General features: G+C 41.4%; 1 protein-coding gene across 1 annotated transcript; it reads right to left on the bottom strand.

Annotated features, from left to right (window-relative positions):
• Window positions 1-3672: 3672 nt before the first annotated feature.
• LOC120538031 (macrophage-expressed gene 1 protein-like) lies at window positions 3673-19981 on the bottom strand. Its single transcript, XM_039767418.1, has 2 exons — window positions 19350-19981; window positions 3673-7115 (listed from the first exon to the last, which is right to left on the bottom strand). The coding sequence occupies exons 1-2, from the start codon at window positions 19950-19952 to the stop codon at window positions 5394-5396; spliced, it is 2325 nt and encodes a 774-aa protein (XP_039623352.1). The 5' UTR covers window positions 19953-19981; the 3' UTR covers window positions 3673-5393.
• Window positions 19982-22082: the final 2101 nt, after the last annotated feature.

Raw genomic sequence — 22082 nt, forward strand, 5'->3', positions numbered from 1 at the left:
AAGAGAGCACTCGCCACAACCGTCTGATAGAACATCTGCAGCATCTTATTGCAGATGTTGAAGGACGCCAGCTTTCTAAGGAAGTATAGTCGGCTCTGACCTTTCTTACAGAGAGCATCAGTATTTCATTGTTTGTATGAAAATGTGCTATATCAGCGGTTCTCAACCTGTGGTAACAATAAAGGGGGTGCAAAGATTTGTTAAAAGAAAAAAAGAATCGAAAATCAATCAATCAATCAACATTTATTTATATAGCACATATTCATACAAAAAAATGTAGCTCAAAGTGCTTTACAAAATGAATAGAGAAATAGAAGACACAATAAAAGATAAACATAAGTCAACATTAATTAACATAGAATAAGAGTAAGGTCCGATGGCCAGGGTGGACAGAAAAAAAAAAAACTCCAAAGGCTGGAGAAAAAATAAAATCTGTAGGGGTTCCAGACCAAGAGACCGCCCAGTCCCTCTGGGCAATCTACCTAACATAAGTCAAACAGTCCTCTTTGTATTTAGGGTTTTCATGGAAGGACCTGATGATGATGGTCACGTAGACTTCTGGCTTTCAGTCCATCAATGTTGGTGCATCAGGATGCTTTGAGTAGGTGGAGGTGGCGCAGGCCGCCACCACAAAGAAACCGGAAAAAGAAACAGAAAAGAGAGTTGGGGTCAGTATGGATTTTGGAGCCACTGTGAATAATTATTATGAAGAATTGAACATACAGAGTATCAGGATTAAGTTAAAGTGAAGTTATAGAAAGGTCATGTTACAGTAATGTGTTTTCAGCAGTGTTTTAAAGTGCTCTACTGTATTTGCTTGGCGAATTCCTATTGGCAGGCTATTCCAGATTTTGGGTGCATAACAGCAGAAGGCCGCCTCACCACTTCTTTTAAGTTTATATGAAAATATAAATATATATATATATATATATATATATATATATATATATATATATATATATATATATAATATAAAATATGAAAAATACATCAAATAACACAAAGGGTCCTCTCCTCGCCGGCTACTTCGGTTCTCGTAAATCCAAAATTTAAATATTCTTCAGAATATTTTCTTGATTTAACCTTCGCTCTTCTCCACGCTTGTTGATGCTTCACAATTGTGTTTCACGTTTGTGCCCAATTCAAAATTTCTCCATAGCAGTGAGCTTAAAAATGTTTGGTTTTTACAATGCATATTCGAGTTGCTACGAACACTATCGACTACTTAAGTCAAACAACCAGACTGAAATATGGCCTCGGCGAGACAAAGTTCACATTTATACTAGTAAATTCAGCAAAGATTGAAAAGCGCAAAAAATAAGAAGCGGTGTTGCCATATGTGGCGTAATTTCGCTATTTGTTGGGAAATTTTAAACTTGTAGCGGTGTATCGGCAGCAAAAAATATAAGAATACATTTTATTAGGGTTTCAAAAAAACGTTACGGGGGTGTGATTAAAACTGCTATGAAAACTCGGGTTGTAAATACTTAAAGGTTGTGCTATAGAAATAAATGTTATTGTTGTTGTTGTCACTTGAAAGGGGGACAAGCTGAAGGAAGGAGCTCTGTATCGATCGATCTGATGGCAGGGTTGAGTTAGCGACAGCTATTCACCTCACGTGGCAACTGTTTTGTTTTCATTCTTTCCGCCATTGTGCATCTGTTTTTTGTTAATAGGACTAAGAGTAAATGGAAAGGGCCGGGTTGGCAACGCAAAATTCATCTTTTGTCTGACCTTTCTATACCTTGGACGACCACAAATCTCTATACTGTATATATAAAATGGAACGTCTGTTTGTCTGTCCTCTTTTCACGAGAGAATTACTTCACGGATTTAGATTGGGTTTTTTTCTATAATTTTCTTGAACATTCCGGTTGATTTTGCGACTTCTCTTGTTGCAGTATTAGAGTTCAGTTGTGGCACTAATTTATTTGTGCAAATCCGAGAGACACACAGTGGGCCGAGGGGAGGGGGAAGGTGAGGTGGGCGGGGCCTCTGTTCGAGTTGCTCTACCTCTCGCCACGTGTTGGAGTGCACCTCGCCACCGCTTAGCTAGTGATAACCGTTTGTTCAGCAGATATTATCATCTAGAGATTGTTAAGGAGTAACGTTTGACTTTTTGAGAGAGAGATAAGAGCTACATGTGTTTTAGAGGGAAAATGCTGATTGGCAGAAACATCACGGCCATGTGCTCTTCTCCCCACGCGGGGGACGCTCTCCCATCAGAGATGAACACGATCAGATACAGTGCTGCCGTTTGATGTCAGAGCGTACCAACCTTCTGCTTGGCCAGAGATACCCTTCCAACGTTTTAAATTTTTGGCAAAGAGATAACAATTACATTCTTGCCCATGTTAGCTAAACCAAAAATATTGTGTATCAAGGGGCCATCAATTATGAAAGTTATCAATAGAAATTCTTTACAATACAAATTATTGCTTTTTTTATTATTGATTTTTAAAGTTTCTTCTGTTTCACTACTACGCGGGTGGAGCCGCGGAAGGACAGCTAGTGTATATATAAATATATACAGCTATGGGCTGCTTAGTGCATATACAGTATGTTTGTGGTCTCATAAAGTTAACAGAAACTTCATTGGAGACCTGGACATAATAAATGTAAGCGGACATAGCAAACACAACACAACACTTCCTGTACGCTCCACGTGTATCTCATGTCTCTTCAATACGAAGTGATTGTGGTACATGATATATATAAATTATAATACAAGTCATAATAAAGGTCTATTACTGGTATATATATATATATGGACTATACTGCATTGTATGCTCTTTCACTATTTTAATGTGAACTTTCCCTACATACAAATTAAAAATTTACCGTATAGCAGTGCAAGAACTCATGGGTGCTGTAGTGTTATTTCTGTTTCATTTTCTTCAGAAAATATTACCGTGAAGTACATTATGGCTCCTGTGGCTGAAATACAAGACTGTACGTATACAGTATTTGGGCTAGTTAGTCAATATAGGTACACTACAGTATCCCATATAGCAATGCTAAGTACAGTATATAGCGTGGACTTCACATAACATTCAAATTATTACAGAACATATAATTGACGTGAAGTGATGCATACCTGCTGTCACACACGCTGCGATTAAGAGGCAGCTAAAGGGCGTGAATAATAGTAGTACCCTGCCAAACCAGGGGGTGGCGAGCTGCACTGACTTTCTCTCTCAATCCTCTGCAGAACATCTACAGGAAATCCCACTCGGTTCCAGTGCCTATGACAACATCACTTCCGGTGTCCGGTGCTATTGATGACATCACTTCCGGTCACACCGACACCAATTCTGGTCCCAGCCCTGACGACATCACTTCCAGTGTCCGGCGCCGTTAATAACATCACTTCCGGTCACGCCGACATCAATTCTGGTCCCAGTCCCGATGACGTCACTTCCTGTCTCGGCCTTTAAAGCCGCCATATTCTCATCCTAAAATCAGTTCTGTTTTGGACTCTGTTCTGTGAATAACTCAACCATTTACCCATTTGCAGCCAGGGCATAATATACGGGTGGCTGCCCCAAACCTTTTTTTTGATGTCTCTGGCTCGTTTTTATGATACTGCATATATTTATATATAAAAATTAACAAATATTAAAATATTAAATATTAATCTTTATTATAGACACAAAAAAAATCAGATTCATGTAATATTTTTAAAACTTTATTAGGTGAAATATATAAAAAGCACAACAGTACTTCCATAACAGTTAGCAGGTTTATTATATTCAGACAATCCTGATATTGGATTTTGGGAAAATAAAGATTAAAGAAGTGCTTAGTCATTGAGTGTCTTTGGTATAAATCCTCCGTACAGGTGGGATTTCCAAATCAGAGACCAGGACTCCCGGACTAACTGCATTGATTTACCCAACCACCGAGAAATTTTACTTCTCTGCGGATGATCTTTGATGTCTCACAAAACTTAAAAATGATTCTCATTTCTGCATCATTTAAGAATCAGCTTTGGCCCAGATGTCTCTCCTAGAATTCCTTAGGCGAAACAGCTTTAGACAAAAAGGAGACATGTGATACAACTGAGGTAAAATGAGTCAAAAGTTGGTTTGAAAAACCTAGAATATCTTGTGAGATCTCTTTCTAATGTTGCTGTAATCTCTTTCAAGGCTTCATATTGTTCATTTATTATTGGACTAATGTCTTTAGCCAAGTTAACTTACATCTGAGATACAATTGATTGCATTTCGTTACATTATCTAGTTGGCACACAGGCAGGTGAAGTGACTTGCTCATAGCTACATGGTGTCAGCAGTGGGATTTTAACACATAACCTCAGGCTTTGAAGCCTGGTGTCTTAACAAGTAGTACAGCTTTGTAATTCTACTAAAGTATTTTATTACTGACGTCCATACCTTTCATCATATATTACCAAACACACAATGCAAATACTTTCAAACTGTAAAAAAAATCTGAACCCATTGTGTGACTTTGTTGAGATCTCCACTAAAACTGAAGGAGACCCTTGTGAGAACACCGGGGTGAAGCATTCAGGAGAGAAATCTGAGAAGCAGGAGACAGGAGACAAGGTCTCCTTTATATTTCTTTCTGATATCATTGTAGTCGTGGAGAAATCAAGAAGATATGAAGAAGATCTCTTTTTTGGTTTTTCGTTCCTGTGAGTTATCCCAGCTAGAGAAATTGGAGTGAACACAAAAATATTTGTAAAGGCATTCAAACAGGTGAAGGTTTGTTACCTACTGTTTGTCCTTTGTCTTTGAAACTTCTTAACAAAGAAATCCCAATAAAATATGTCTGATTAAACCAGACTCAGGCACTCCTTTTGTTGGATGGAAATCCATCTTGGCTTAGTCACAAGTCTCATGTCTTCCGGGGTTTTTACTTCATAAGTGAGGTGACACGACATGCAAACAAGTCTGGGAAGGGACTTCCTAAGTTTAAGCAAAGGAGACTTTTTTTATTTGTGGTGAGCCCGCCCTCCTCGGCCTTAGTCATGAAAGAGTCAACAGAAAAAGAAAGAATTTGATTAAGAAAGTAAATAAGTCAGTTGCCTGGCAGCTGGCTTAAAGCACACAACAAGGTTTATTAAAGAATTTCCAGATTCATAAAGTGATTATCCATACAGTGAAGACTAAGTTTGTCATTCTTAGTAATAAAAAATGTAAATTTAAAAAGAAAAAACACAGAAATCTAATATCTAAAATAAAAAATCTATTCTTCAATCCATTGTTGTATTCAAATTTAATTGCACTAGAAATTCAAACTAGGTGATTATATATATATATATATTTAAACATTATTTATCAGTAGCTTAAAAGACGCAATAAAGTGAAAAAAGTGAACACAAAAACGCAAATAGTAAATTTATGGCATTTTAAATCCAGACGTGTTTATTAGGCACGTGACATCAGGCTGGAAGAATCCGCAGCTTCTGTTTCTGATCCCGAAACATCAATCTCCACTTCCGCTTCATTTCCTCTCGTCTCCTCATTTAGATTCTGCCGGCTGCTATTTACCAACTCTCTGTACCCTCGCCGACGACAGCGTTTCACTCCAAATACCGCCGCTGTTATTACGGTGGCAAGCACAACGGTGACGGCTAATGCCACGCCAAATGCCGCCCCGCCACTCAAAGCATTGCGATTGGGGTCGATAAACGTGGCCATCTTCTGGATATCGGCACTCTTGACGGTCTTCCACAATTTCGTGGTGGAGTCTTTAATCCAGTACATCTCGCCCTCTGTCATCACCATGACGGTGTTGGTGAAGCTGTGGCTGGACAGAGGTGGGCGCGTAAAAGGAGGTAATTTGATGGGAAGTAATTCCCCCCCGTTAAATATTCCTGACGTCACACAAAAAAGAACCTGGCATCCATCGCTAATAGCGGCTACGTGTTGACTGAAGCCCGTGGCACATGCGGTGCGAGACTTGCCTGCCAGTGGGTTAGTAGCCTCACAGCTAAGAAAACCCCCAAATCCCACTGCATACTGGGACGCCATCTCATAATCATTACTAACGCAGATACTGAGATCTTGTAAGATCTTCAACGGAATGAAGTGAGAGGGACATGACTGAGAATTAGTTATGGGGTTCTGCATGGATTTACTGTACAGACCACCAAACAGATAGCCATTAAATTCCGGAACGACTTCATTGATGGCAGCACACCAGTAGGTGGTAAATCGGACCCTCCTGATATAGTAGACATCACCACAGACATTATCACAACAAGAGAAAAACACCCAGCAGCCATGACACCTTTTGTGACACTCGTAGTTGCTATAAATTTCTTCCTTGACTTCACTGCGCAGCTTGACGGCGGTGTATGGCGCCGCACATGAAAAGCCTCCAGTAAGCGGGTTCTTCTGCTCCAGCGAACGACAGAGCTCCTCCCCATTTCCAGCGAGGATGGCGCACTCTTGATAGACACCACCGAAGGTGAAGTTGGTTGCCACTCCTTCACAGGACCCATCGTCCACGTTCGCCTGGAAGTTGAAATTCTTGGAGTCGAGTTTCAGACATCCGGGATGTTTGTTGACAGTGTAATAGAGCATGATGGCCTTCTCGATTGACTTTGATAGCCTGCGGATGGTAGGCTCTGGCAGATCCTCCAGGGTCTCCTTGTTCAGGAAGAAATGAAGAGGCAGGCCACTGCGGTCAATGGCCACCAGATTATTGGTAATACCTTCCTGCCAGAGTTTCAGAGTGATGCCAGGGTAGAAGGGGATGCTCCCATGGCCTTCTATTAGAGAGTAGGTGGTGTTACCCGTGTATTGCTTGGTGACCGAATCTTCAGTGGTACTGGAGCCCGAAACTCCAATGTTGACCTTGTTAAAAAAGTTAACGCCAGCTGATGCTGTGATTGTCGACTTTTGGTCATTGTAATCAGAGAAATACAACGAATGTAGATAATCCTCCTGGACTAAGAGGGCCCCAGCTTTGATGCTGGTGATGACATGGGTGCCGTAATTGAGCACAAGTAATTCAGACAGATACGTGGCTGCTCTGGTATGGTTGTTCTCTAAGGCGTTGGCAATGTCTACGAGTTGCCTCTTGAAACGAGGGTCGAAGGAGAAATTGGGATTTGTTTTGACGCTGTAGATGTGGTTCCTCACCTGTTGAAAAGAGCACAGAAAGACAGATCAGTCATGAAGACGTTCATTAAGACCTGGGGCTCTGTGTGATGCGTCTCTCTCTTTTCATTTTTACACTGCTTGAATTACATTATGGACACCAGAGTCTTCACTCATATCAAAGAACCCCTCAGGAAATTTTTACTTCTCAAAGGTTGATCTTTGATGGCTTGGGGAACTTAAATTAGATTCTCTTGTATGTTTCCTTTAAGAATTAACCAGTCACAGATGTTCCTCCTAGAATTCCTTAGGAGAAACAGCTTTAGATAAAAAGGAGACATGAGATACAAATAACGTAAAAGGAGTCCAAATGGGGAATTTGGTTCGAAAAGCACGGTGTATTTTGTGAGATCTCTTTCTAGTCTTGCTTTTATCCCCTTCAAGATGACCAATTTTTTATTTATTTTTGGACTGATGCCCTTCACCATGGGGGTTTATAACATTTGAGATTTAATTGGTTACATTTTCTTTGTTTTTTTCTAATTGGAGCACAGGCAGGTGGAGGGACCTGCTCATAGATACATGGTGTCAGAAGTGGGATTTAACCTCAGGGCTTGAAACTTAAGAATCAACTTTGTCACAGAAGTTGCTTCCAGAATTTCTTAGGAGAAACAGCTTTAGAGAAAGGAAACATGAGATACAATTGAGGTCAAAGGAGTCCAAATGGAGAATCCATCCATCCATTATCCAACCCGTTATATCCTAACTACAGAGTTACGGGGGGTCTGCTGGAGCCAATCCCAGCTAACACAGGGCGCAAGGCAGGAAACAAACTCCGGGTAGGGCACCAGCCCACCGCAGGGCACACACCAAGCACTCACTAGGGACAATTTAGGATTGCCAAGAGAAAGAGGTGCATGCATCGATACAGTGTGTTTCCGCACCCACCACATGACAAAACTCCTCAGGATCCCAAATTGGGACCCAAGTTTAGCTGCGTAATGGGTGACACCTCAGCACCACACTGGAACAGTGCAAGGTGTTTTAGAGCGGCTGGAGTGCCACCAACCCTGAAGTTTTTCCCACAAGTTGGAGGACTGGATGTCGGTTAACATCATTCCCAGGACGGAGCAATGGTAGATTAAGGGCCTTACTCAAGGGCCCAATGGCGGGCAATCACTTTTGGCACTTACGAGATTTGAACTGGCAACTTGCCGATTGCCAGCGCAGATCCTTAGCCATAGAGCTGCCACTCCACCCTACTATGACATAGTGGACTCTTACATGAAATATACCTTATATACTCGCGTATAAGTCGGGTGTTCATAAAATCAGACCCCGACTAATACGCCCGTTCAAAAATACGCCATCTTCTTGCCTCCTCCAATCTCTCACCAGTTTCTCAGACACATCAAATTTTGTTGCAGCAGTGTAGTTACCAATTTCTTTCGCAACTTCAACGACTTTTAATTTAAAACCAGCTTCATATTTTCTTCTGATCGAATGCTCCATCTTAGATAAGGGATGCTCTTACGATAAAGATGTATGAGGATGTGAGATACAAAAAACACAAAACAGTGCAAATGTTGCTTTGGAATAGTTCAGGTATCGCCGTGTGGTCAAGTAGGCACCATACATGGGGAAAAAAAAGGCCGTGTGCTCCGTGGTTACTCTCTGAGGTGGGCTTTAGCATATCAAAATCTCTTGGACCAATAGCGTGAGTTTTCCGCATTTGACTTATACGACCGACATTATAAAATACCAGAAATCATAATCAAGCCCTGACTTATCCACGGGAGAACTTAAGCGGTAGATGAGAATCTCTGTGAAGTCTCATAAGCCATCAAAGATCAAAAGCGAAATGTTTCTAATGGTCCACCCTGTTTCACAAATTGTGCTCTGTTTTCTTGGCAGTGGTGGCGTAAGCAAGCGAGCGGCCTAGCCAATCAGAGAGAGGGACAGGGAGATAAAAGCTGTGCTGTCATTGGTTCAAAAGAGTTAGATAGATAGATAGATAGATAGATAGATAGATAGATAGATAGATAGATAGATAGATAGATAGATAGATACTTTATTAACGAATATCCACAGTCATATCGATATGAATAGCCAAGTATTAAGAATCGTCTCAGTGGTTCAAAGGGGAGATCAGAAGAACCCAAGCCTACTTGTTTCCGGTTGTTTAGGGTGGCATATTTTGTATTGTGTAGGGTGGTCACCTGAAAGAACTGGCTGAACATTCGGACATGAAGTTTAATGTAGAAAAGTGCAAAGTGCTACACGTGGACTAAAGGAACGTCAGTAATAAATGCAAGATGGGCGATGCTGCCCTACAGGAAGCAACCTCTGAAAAGGATATAGGGGCTTATGTTAACCATCAGCGTTTTCATCGTTCTATCAATGTGCAGAAGCCATTGTATAGGAATGGAAAATAAAATGTTAGAGTGTTTCGTAAAAAGGGCTGCACGATGACACAGTGGTAGCACTGCTGCCTCGCAGTAAGGAGACCCGGGTTCGCTTCCCTACGTGGAGTTTGCATGTTCTCCCCATGTCTGGGTGGGTTTCCTCCCACAGTCGAAAGACATGCAGGTTAGGTGCATTGGCGATCCTAAATTGTCCCTAGTGTGTGCTTGGTGTGTGTGCCTTGTGGTGGGCTGGCGCCCTGCCCGGGTTGGTTTCCTGCCTTGCGCTCTGTGTTGGCTGGGCATGGCCCTGTAGCTAGGATATAGCAGGTTGGATAATGGATTAATGGATGTTTCGTAGAAACTGTTGAATATAAATCAAGGGATATTGATGTCACATCTGCAGTTTGGTGTACACTTCTGGTCACCACAGTCCAAGAAAGACATAGCAGCACCTGAAGCTGACCGATGGAGTGCAACCAAGTGCATCCCAGGACTTAATGACCTGTCCTGCTCTGGCAAACTGTTGAGTTATCACTCAGAGGAGACAGTGTAGGGACCTCAACCATGTATTTAAAATCCACAAAGGCATTGATGGAAGAGATCCAGCAGAATTCTTTCAAAATAAGGATGAAATACGTACCTGAGGACACCAGTGGGAATTAAGACTGAGGACTGAAGGCGGGAAGCCCTTCTTTATGCAAAGGATTTTGGGACTTTGGGAAACAAACTACCGCGTCATGGAGTTGAAGTGGAAAGCTTGAAAACCTTCAAGATGGATCTGGATGAGATGTTGGGACAGCTGAGCTATTAGCTAAAAAAATGGGTTTTGATGGACTGAGTGGTCTCCTCTCATTTGTCAAATTTGTTTCTTGTATTTTATTTTATTAAAATCAAAAAACATTCCACACATGCAAGTCAAGTTGAACAAAACTGGTTTGAAACATATCGAACCCCACTCATGAGAAAGAGAGCTGGGTCAGCAGAGTAACACTTTAATAAGAGTAAAAAATATATAAATAAATACATAAATAAAGATAGATAGAATAGAAAAAGAGGGAAGAGAATCCACTTCCTCAATTCAAATGCTTATTATAAAATGTCATTTATCGGATCCTGCCAGGTTAGAATGAGATTATGAGAATTAGATTTTTTCCAATTTTTGATAATAATAGAATTAGAATTTAAGTTTAATGTCACTGTGCCCTGTGCAAATATTTTAAATCTGCGTTTCTTTTCTTTCTACATGCACAGCTGAGCCAGATTTAGGCCAAGCATAGGGCCAGATAGACAAAGACAAACTGGCAATGCGCACTATTTCTGTGTGTCAGAGTCGGCCTCTCTTTTCTTTGTTTGGAATGACATGATTCACCTAAGTGGGGGGCCTGCACATGGAGAAAGAGTATAACGCCTCGGCACATTGCCTGGCACACCTTTGAAGCCGACGGACAGATGGAAGATAACGCCACCCGATCCGGAAAATCCTTCCAGCGCAGCGACGAAAATGGCAGACTCTACACAAAGGTCTTGTCATGGCTTCCCGGCTGTTATGTCGCGTAAATCGTCATTAAAGAAAGCCAAGTTATTTTCTTTTATGTGATTTCTTACCGTCGTATCTCTATGCAAGGGATATCACCTCGGTATCATATACGAATCTATTCACACTGAAAAAAGTCTAACATTGATGTTGTTCATTCAATGTAAATTTTCTCTTTCAAGCAACTTAAGATTAGTCATTTAGTGTTGTAGCTTGAAATATTTGGTTTCAGATCTCGATCAAAGTAAAAAAAATGTGTTTGTACCAAAATAAGTTATGGTGGAGAGAATAAACATAAAGATCCTATTTCAGTTAACCTGATATTTTAGGTTGTTCGTGTGCTGTGTTTGAGGGCCATTTGTATTTCCTTCCGGTCGAACTTTCCAGCATTCTGACTTTCCGACTGCCAAAAAAGAAGAACACGTTCCTGTGGAGTGGAGTGGACGTGGCGATACAGGTCTGGTCGTTTTCAGCAGCAGACTTTTGATTTGTTGATTTCTCAACTGTTAATTTTAAGTATAAGAACTCATAATAAAACATACTTCCAAGAAAGCTGTAGAAACGTTTAATAATTTTTTGTTGTATATTTAAGATTTACACTGCAAACTGCTTGTGTATTTGCACTAGATTTTTAAATAAATGTAAAAAGTACAGCATTGGAATGTGTTATGTTCATAATATTTCTAATAGCATAAAAACAGGTTACGACCAATAAACCATTTTAAATTGTAACAACTTAAAAAACAGATTTACTTCAGTATAAAACAAGTGAATTACACCCAATTACACTAAATGATTTGCCTCAACTTAAAAATTGTGGGTTCAATATGACAAAAAGAATTATATTGGTTCAGATTGATAATATTAAGTATGAATCATTACCTTCATTATTTTAAGTTGAATGGAGGCTATACTTTTTTCCGTGCAGGTTCAGGTTACTTAAAATTAAGAAGAACTTATTCCAGTCACTGTGCCAGCGCTCCCTAGAGGAAAACAGCAAGACACGTCTGCGTGCCAATAGTGAAATAAAGGCCATTACAGTTTGTCAGATTTTCTTCTGTTCTTATGAAAGGTCAGCAGAAGAAATGAACCACAAAGGACTTGGTATCTTCTCACCGAGAGCATGTTGTGAAAGCAAACTAAGACTTGCTGATGATAACCCACAGAATGAGTCAAGAGGGAACTCCTCCTGTCTCTCCAGCGGCGGTTTTGTCTTCCACCTGCCGCTGCATACATTCTTTCGGAGGGCTTATAGAAACGCGTCCTCTCTGACTCAGCACAAGTTGTGATTCACAGTCACTTTGAGCCTCGGGCACTGAAACTGCTCATTGAGGTTTTTTTGCCTTCCCCCGTCAACAGTTGAATTTTTGTTTTGCCATAATTGCTCGTATGTAAAGAGCGTTGGCTAATATTATCACTTTGGATTATCTCTAAATTAAGGGTTTATGGTGGGCTGAACCCTGCATTGAAGCTTGAAAGAAACCAACAATGGGTGGGCCAGGGCACAGTTATGCCAATGAACACAGACTACTCATCATTAAACTTAAGGGTCAAAATAAAACCTACACCAGGACAGAGGAAGAACATGAAAGATCCAAATAGACTAAGACAGGGCTGGGATTTGAGTTTGATGTTCCATGGATTTAAATCCTATCTTCTTGTTACGAGTTGTTAACTATCTCTTCCTTTTCATCCACAGCCCCGAATGGCAAGCTGAAGAAGATATCTGACCTCACCTCCCTTCCTGATCTGGAAGGGTCCCCCCTCCATATGAGGATAAATCCAAAAGTAGAGGGAATTTGAAAATTATGTAGTAACTGCAATGGATAAAAGCTGATGTAATACAAGATATCCGTGATGGCTTATGGATTGATCAAACACGCACAGTCTAGTCAGATGAACATGGACGCTCCACTGTGGGATTGCACCCTTGTTGTGAGGTTTCCATGGGTAAAGAGAGAGAAACCTGCTGGAATTCAATAAAGGACGTTGGCTCAGTATAGACGAGAAAAGAGCAGAAATCAACGAAACATTGCTGAATGGGTGGAAAGGTGTAAGTAAGAAGAACAAGTGTCACCGATGAAGATCAGTCTGGTCGACGATCAGCATCACTCACACAAGCCTGCATCGACATGGTGAATGACTTGTCGCACATGTCTGTGTCTGTCAGCCACTCTCCGGGCTCATCAGAGGTACGTAATACCGCTCCAGCTAACAGTCTCTGTCTTGCAGTGATGGGTCGTTCTTGAAAGATTCATTCATTTTGAACGAATCTTTAATGTGACTCGGGAAGAACGAGTCGTCTCGTGGGAGTGATTCGTTCAGTCGCGCATGCGGATTTGCACAACTTCCTATAGTTTCTGTATTGGAATTGATTCACCTGTTTCGAGTCTTTGGGTTTTTCAAGTCGTTTGTTCATCACGTGACAGCCCCATAAGCTTAACCAACTCAGTCTGAGCCGGAAACAGAATTGATTAGTTCATCTCTCGAGTCTTCGGGTTTGATTCGTTCGTTCATCTCGTGACAGCCCCATAAGCTTAACCTATGCAGTCTGAGCCAGAAAGAGAATTGAACTAAATGACTCGAGAAATGATTCGTTCATTTTGCTGAACGAGACTCAAAGGTCCGAGTCGGTAAAATGATCCGAACTTCTCATCACTACTGTCTTGTTCACTCCGCAGCACAAAGAAGACACCCGGTGAGGCCAACTGACTCCGCCCCTTCCTGTCCCCGAGCTACAAATCCCACTGTTGGCCGGGAGGAGGACTTCAGTTTTGCACCTGAACAAAATATCAAGATGGAGTTCCTTCCTGGCTCCTTTTCTATCACCGAGCCTGACGGCAATCTTGTTTTGAGGTTTTCTCTGTTGGCGCAAATAGCGGCCCTAATTTTTGTTGACTTAAAAAACGAAATATTTGGGTTGGAACTAACCTAACGGGGACAACTGGGTTGGACCCCTAAAGTTTTTTTTTTTTCACTGGCGACTTGCAGTTCCTTTACTCGACCCGCAGCCTTTATCAGAGAAGACCGATGGATTACGCCAGCTGTTCTCAAACTTTCGTATTTCGTGACACCCAAGCCCCCCTTTTCTACCTGGAATAATTCTGCACCCCTTACATAATATAAGATAGATGTGAATAACCCCTGATACAACTAACAAAGGTATGATACTCGTACAGTGTCGCGGTATCCTATCATTTTTACTGCCATAAGTTTTGCATGTGTTCAGCTAACTTCGATGAAATATTTGCAATTAATTTTTTTTTTATTTTAAGTGTTTTAATAACTGTTAAAATGCATTGTGTGGTTTTTGGTAGTAATTCTAATCCCAAAAACAAAGAATATTTTTTTTATTCTTATTTAATTATTTTTAAATGATTAAATATGTTTTAATTTTTTAAAATCTCGTAAACAAGGACACCGATGAAGTCAATCTTCGTGAGATGAACGTATTTTCGTCCGACAAATATTATACCGCTGTTAGTTGTATCATGAGAATAACCCAATAAGCAGTAAATTATTTAACTCAATTTGGCAATATTGGCTACGCTGCCAATGTGGTAAAGTTGCGCCGCATTATCACCTGATCTACTGTTACCCGAATGTTGGCGACAGATACCGATACGTCTCGAACTTACTGGATTGAAAATACGCGACTATAAAAGCAGCAGCAGCGGCGCTGCTCGTCATTGAAACAAACTTCAAATATGGCGCTTTTCCACTGCATAGTACGGCACGACACGGTTCAGTTCAGCTCACTTTTGGGGCGTTTTCCACTGGGAACAGTACCTGGTACCTGGTCCTTTTTTTAGTACCACCTCAGCCGAGGTTCCAAGCGCGCCGAACCATTACCAAAACGTGACGTATAAACTCTGCTGGTCACTGATTGGCCGGAGAAAATCGTCATTACTGCGTCACTGGCTATTCTTTTCTTTAAAGGTACACACACACGGAAGTTTGTGTCCCGTCTCTCCATCGCTGGACGCAGTTTGTTGCATAAGTGGATGAATGTTTCTTCAGACATTCGAAAGTTCTCCAGCCACTGAGTGTTTGTAAAACCGGGAACAATCACATCCCACCACTCTGAAGCACGGTTAAATGTCCAAACAGATGGTCTGTTGAGGCGACTTTTTTGCAAAATGTGGAAGATCTGTAATATACAGAATCAGCATTTTAATGTTACACTGGCAGTTAAGTTCATTTTATGCTTTGCAACAGTGATAAAAGTTAGCTAGTGATGTGCTTTGTTTAGATGCTTACCCTTGCGCGTCGTCGAGCTAAAGTGTTGTCGTTGTCTGCGTGTTGTTGTAAAAGTTCCACAGTGTCACGGCAGTAGAGGCGGCGCAACTCTAACGACACGTGAATAATCCCGCCCACTCTAAAGCGGTACTAAACTGCAGTCGAAACGCAAACCGAGCCGAACTGAGTCGAACCAAGGTGAGCTGTACTGAACCGTGCTGTGCCGTACTATGCAGTGGAAAAGCGCCAATAGAAAAGGAGCTCAGAGTGTCGTATCTCGAATATCAAACCAAACCTGGACAGGCCGTGTACTTTAAAACAGGCACATATTAGTCATTAGATCTATGCCTTAGAAATGTTTTATTTTAATTTTAGTTATAATGCATTCGTTGTGATTATATGCTTGAAAATCTAAATTTGAAATAAAAATGTAAAAAATAAATTTTGATGTCTTGTTCATTTATTCGACGCCCCACAGTCTAAGAACCGCTGGATTACGCAGTCTGCTGTCGCTGTGCAGTTGGATATCGGCTATGGATCTGCACGTGCGCACAGTGCGTGAGGACTCGGGGTACCGTAAAGTTTGTACAAGATGGGCACCCAAACCGCTTACTGATCTGCACAACCAACTCTATGTGCAGGTTACAACATAATTATACTCTTTTAGCTTTGGCCTTTTAACTGTAGACTACAAAGTTACCTTCGATCTGTGTAGGTATACTGCTGCCTATCATCAGTGGCAGAGCAAGGCTTCTGAAGCTTATCAGTGGACCCTGCCTCCCAGGGGGTCTCCCATTATACAAATATATTGGGGTGGTCGGTTGTGGAGGATCTTTACCTTATGGTTGGTTGTGGTCCATGGGTTCCAGGGAAAGGGGGCTTTGTTGGTTGGTTGCAGAGGATAGCTTTCAGGGTGGGAAGGTGCATTTTTGGTTGTAGAGGATGATTTCCAACGGGGTGTTATGTTCTGTTAGTGCAAACTTTCAGGGGAATGTTGGTGATAATGGCTATGGTGGGAAAAAGGGATGGAGTGGGTGGGTGTGGGAGGGAGGGGCTTTATTGTTTTTCAGTGGATGGTTTGTGGTAGTGGGGAGGAATTAGTGTTCACCTTTTTATTCACACTGCTGGCTCTGCCTTTGCCACCCCTTTATGTCGAGTTACTAAACAAGTGGGTCGTGACTGAGCAGTTGATTATGGAGTTGCTGCTGCTCAATCACAATAATGTTTGGTGACAAATGATTAAAAAGTGAACTGCTGGACTATTTCCTTTCTGATAGCCTCGTCATGGATTGTGTTATCTCATACAGTAGAGTTTTATTACCCTTGTGTTTGTCTTAACCATTATCAGACCACAGCTTCCTGCTTGATATTTGACCAAGCTCTGGATTTCCCTGTTACTGTGCATAGAACTCTGGATGACAGTTGGATACGTTTGATTCCCTATGTGATGCTTGCAGTGTTTCAGTTTGAAAGAGTGAAGCAAAGAGACTGAGTAGGCGTCATTACCACAAACAACAACAGCACAATTAGTTTTGTGGTTTTCAATTCAAAGTGCATGTCTATGCTGCATCCCTAGTGTTGAAAGGGTCAATAGTCCAAAAATTCATTAATTAATAAACATTCATGTGATTTACCAGCAAGCACCCTACTGATTGGACACCACCTGATTTTTATTATTTGCATTTAATCTTAGATAGATAATAGATAGATAGATACTTTATTAATCCCCAAGGGGAAATTCACAATTATTTGTTGGTTTGTTTGTTTTGTACATTTCCCTTTTGTTCCTCTATTATATAGTGCCTTTCACATCTATCTATCTATCTATCTATCTATCTATCTATCTATCTATCTATCTATCTATCTATCTATCTATCTATCTATCTATCTATCTATCTATCTATCTATCTATCCGGCCAGCTATACTAATCTATCTGTCTATCTATCTAAAAATAGATAAATAAACAAGTTAATAATATAAAAAGGCACTATATGAAATAAACGGAGAGTTTATTAGTACGTTCTAATAGTTGGGGGGAATTAAGCATTGAATTGCTGCCATATGATTGACTGATTAGATACTTAAACTAACAAGCAGTTGAACAAGTGTAATAAAGTGGCCAGTGGTTGAAGATAGATAGATAGATAGATAGATAGATAGATAGATAGATAGATAGATAGATAGATAGATAGATAGATAGATAGATAGATAGAAAAAACTGAAAAATATCAACCAGGCTAAAAAAAATGAACTGCAAGTGTATCAGATTTTTCTGTTTTGTTTCTCTTTTTTATTGTCTAGGAAATGAGAACATTGCCTTTCAAGTTCCTACTTTTTAAGGTCAGGAAGATCATGTTAGACTGTGCAGATTTACCAAAGGTCCCAGCAGAACTTATTCCAGGTAACTGATGGCCGCCATGAGGAACCTGTACGTTGTCTAAGGCCTCCTGCCTCCTGTTAAAGATGGCAGGCTACTTGCGGCTCTTTTCATTTGTGCTTGGAGATGAAATTGCATGGATAAATGGGGTGACGAGAGGAGCAGTCCCAGGGATTATACAGAACATTCTTGACCCCAAAAGTAGCTCAGCATTGGGGTTTAAGGCCAGCTCTGCACTAATTGAGTGGATCTGTGATGAAAGTTGGACCAGAGGATGAGAGGACAGAGATCTGAGTGAGAGTGAGAGGAAGAAGAGACAGAGATAAGTGGGCTGTGTATGGGACACCCCACAGGTTTGCCTATCTAGTTAGGATGTGAATAGATGTGAAAGGCATTATATAATAGATAGAAAAAGGATTGAAGGACTGGATTTGAAAACATTAGATGATTGAAAAATAATGAAGTATTTTGGCCTAAATGACCTTTTTAGTTAAAAATAAAAACATGTATTTGTATTTTCATTTCTATTTGGTGGGCTAACATAAGAATTAGCCTTGTTGTGCATGCATGTCAGCAGTTCACCCTCCGAGTTCTTCCCTGGAATGTGTTACCACCCCAAGCCAAGAGGGGGCGCTGACGCTAACTGCCTTGTCTTCTTTTTTTTCTCCAGACTGCAGAGAAACAGCCCAGTGAGGGCAGCTGACTCCGCCCCTTCTGGTCCCTGGGCCATAAAGGCGAGACCACCTGGAAGGGGTTGGAGAGCCTGCTCAAAAGCTCTTGCTTTATTGTAATCACACAGGCTCGAGTGTTACATGGCGGACCTCTTGCTGTTCTGTTCTAAATGTCATGGGGCGTTGTTTCTATTATCCTTTTCCAGTAAATGGGGACAGCTAAGTTGGACCCCCCAAAATTCAAGATTATATCAGTCTGTCAATCTTTCGGATGGCCACAATCGTTAAGGGGAATCACTAGCTCTAGTGAGCAGGGTTCAAGCGTCATCTCCATGGCTATCTGACCATAATCATTGCCATTGTAACTATAAGAGATCAAGATAAATTCAAAAGTAATTTCAGTTGATCCTTAAGTCCAAATCAATCAATCAATCAATCAATCAATCAATCAATTTGTAAAATGTCATGAACAACAATATTCAATTGAAAATTATTAATGCTGCTGTTGTGTGGAGACTGCATGCTTTCCTTGTGTCATTGTTGGATTTGTCCCCATGTTGACCAAGTTTCCACCCGCATTAGTAGGGTGTACCGATCATTCTAAATTGGTGGGCACGTGAGTGCGTGTAGGACCTGGTGTCCCACCTAGAGATGCCAGGGTGGACTCCTTTGTGACCAGCCTTGGAGACTTACATGCTTTCGGACTCTCAGCCATAGCTAAACAGATGAGGGCTGGCAAACCATCTCCAGGTCTGTTGGGTGGATGAATAAAAAATGGCCACCCGTAGATGGCCTGTCACCTCCAGAAGGAGCTCCCTCACCCTTGACTTTCTGACCTGCCTTTGGGACTTGCATACTTTGTGACTCTTAGCCATAACAGTACAGAAGAGGACATGCAGATCATCTCCATGTTTGTAGATGGATGGATGGATAAAAAATGACAACCTGTAGATGATCTGTCACCCCCATAAGGAGCTCCCTCACCCCTCACTCGCAATCATCTGCCTATCCTTCTTGAACCCTTAGCATTTCTTTAAGTTGTCTCTCACCTGCACCCTGGTCGTAGATGTCTTGTCCCGGACTTGATGAGTTTTAACTCTCTGACTTTCGGCTGAAAACTTCCCGTTGACCACAGAAAAGAAGGACGCTTCCACATTGATGGAGTGGGCAACGGAGCTCTTGTGCTCCATCCAGTTCTCTATGATCTCCGAGTTGGTCTCCACTTGGGTTTGCTTCTGGGGAATCACAAAGACTTCATCTGGAATCAAGTAGTAGCCGTCTTCGGTGGTCTGGCACCTGGAGAAACTGAAGTTCATCACCCGGCCCATGTCTACGTTGCGCAGATTGTCCCAGCCTCCACCTGGCAGGACCTCCAGTGCGGGGACTTGAATCAATTTCTTACACTCCTGAAACTCCGGCAAATTTTTTAATGAGGCACCCTGACCGGCACATTGCTGCACCAAACCGAGCAACCAAGAAAGGCAAAGAGCCAAAAGCCAAGGCATCTTGGTGACTCTGCACGAATGAACGCGAAGGGAGAAGCTCTTCAGCCGCAATAAACGAAAAGCAGACTTTGGTGTACAAATAAATGTTGGTGCTTCCTCTTTGTGAGGCCGTTCGAGTTTCACTGGGTGGAATTTCCCAGCAGTCATGTGAGTTACATTCTGTTTTTCAGATTTCTCTTTCTCTCTCTCTCTCTCTCTCTCTCTCTCTTTCTCTCTTTCCTGGTCTGTTTTTAGAAGAAATGTGAGCATTCCACCTGAGATGTAATCTCTTCCCCAAATATCACAGCAAATGTGCCCTCGGGCCGTGTCTTTAAGAACAGGTGTTGGCAGGTAGAGTACAGAGGTAATGGGGAACAGAGAGGGAAATTCATTCTTATGTTGAAAATGCAAGAGAACTGCAGAATTTGGCCCATACTTTCATCCTGCACCCCAAACCCAGAACACACCTAACAATACCAAGTTTTGGGTTCAAAAACATTCTGTTTTCCACCCTTACCTTTTAAACACCAGCGTTCCTCTTTCTTCTGTTCCAGGTGAGCTTCTGTCCTGCTCCTAAATCGACTCACCTGTCTAATGTATGGAGTCATCTTTAAGACAAGACCTAGTAGGACCTCCAATACGTGTACCCCAAAAGAGCTTCTAGATCAAACACGTGTTATATGTCAGGCCCTAGCTGGGCTTCAGATATTTGTCATATGTCTTCTTTGTCTATATTTCATTCTTTTCTTTATGTTGTGAATTATGTTCTGTATAATCTGCCTTTGTTATAGGCCTTGTGTTTTGTGGGCGGCCCTCCAAGAGGCGGAGCCACCTGCCAAACAGGAACTGGAAAGGTTGCCTGTTCAAATCCCACTACTGCCAGAAGGGATCCTACCCTGTTGGGTCCTTGAGTAAGGCTCTTAACCTGAAAAATTGTTGGCCCTGCATTCTGAACCCCCAAAGGTCATGCAAAAAGACAGTTTTCCGTATATATATATATATATATATATATATAAAAATTGAATCAAACAATGTAATGGAGTGACTGCATGGCACTTCTTGTATCTAGTTGGGGTTTTGACAGGATTTCCCCTTCTAGTGGGCATTTTTGGAACTGTTTTTTGGGACTATGGCATAAGAACATGGATGAGGAAAGGCAAACCATCTCCAAAGGCAGAACATTTTTTTGGGATAGATAATGAATCTTTTATTTTATAAAGCTTCCCCATGGCACCTTTTGTATCTAGCCAGGATTTATTGGTGGGATTTGCCCCTTGTGTGTTTTGGGACCCTTAGCCTTTAACATTATGGATGAGGCCAAGCAAACTGTCTCCAAAGAAAGAGTATTTTAAAATCTTTCACTTTATAAAGCTTCTTCGTGGCCCTTTTTATATCTAAGTGGGTTTTTTAAATGAGATTTCCCCATCTAGTGGCCATTTTCTGCAAGTGTGTGCTTTGGGTCTCTTTCTTTATCAATAGGAATGAGGACAGGCAAACCATCTCCAAAGGCAGAGCATCCATCCATCCATTATCCAACCCGCTATATCCTAACTACAGGGTCACGGGGGTCTGCTGGAGCCAATCCCAGCCAACACAGGGCAAAAGGCAGAAAACAAACCCCGGGCAGGGTGCCAGCCCACCACAGGGCACACACACACACATCCGCACACCAAGCACACGCTAGGGACAATTTAGGATCGCCAATGCACCTAAACTGCATGTCTTTGGACTGTGCCAGGAAACCGGAGTACCCAGAGGAAACCCACGCAGACACAGTGAGAAAGGCAGAGCATTTTTGTGATAATAAATCTTTTATTTTATAGAGATTCTACATGACCCTTTTTTGTATCCATCTGGGGGATTTGGGCAAGATTTCCCCCTCTAGTGTGGATTTTTGAACTGCTTTTTGGACTCAAAAATGTAATGGAGTAACTACATGACACTTCTTGTATATAGCTGGGGTTTTGACATGATTTTCCCCTCTAGTGGGCATTTTTGGAACTACTTTTGGAACTATGGCATAAAAACATGGATGAGGAAAGGCAAACTAACTCCAAAGGCAAAGCATTTTTTGTGGTAATAAATCTTTTATTTTATAAAGCTTCTGCATGGCCCCTTTTGTATCTAGCTGGGGTTTTTTGATGGGATTTGCCCCTCTAGTGGCAATGTTTTGCAAGTGCTTTTGGGACTTGTGTGCTTTGGGACCCTTAGCCTTTAACAATCTCCAAAGGCAGAGTATTTTTGTGATAATAAATCTTTTACTTTATAAAGATTTTTTCTATATGACCCTTTTGTACC

The sequence above is a fragment of the Polypterus senegalus genome, chromosome 10 (assembly GCF_016835505.1).
Source record: "Polypterus senegalus isolate Bchr_013 chromosome 10, ASM1683550v1, whole genome shotgun sequence".
NCBI lineage: Eukaryota > Metazoa > Chordata > Cladistia > Polypteriformes > Polypteridae > Polypterus > Polypterus senegalus.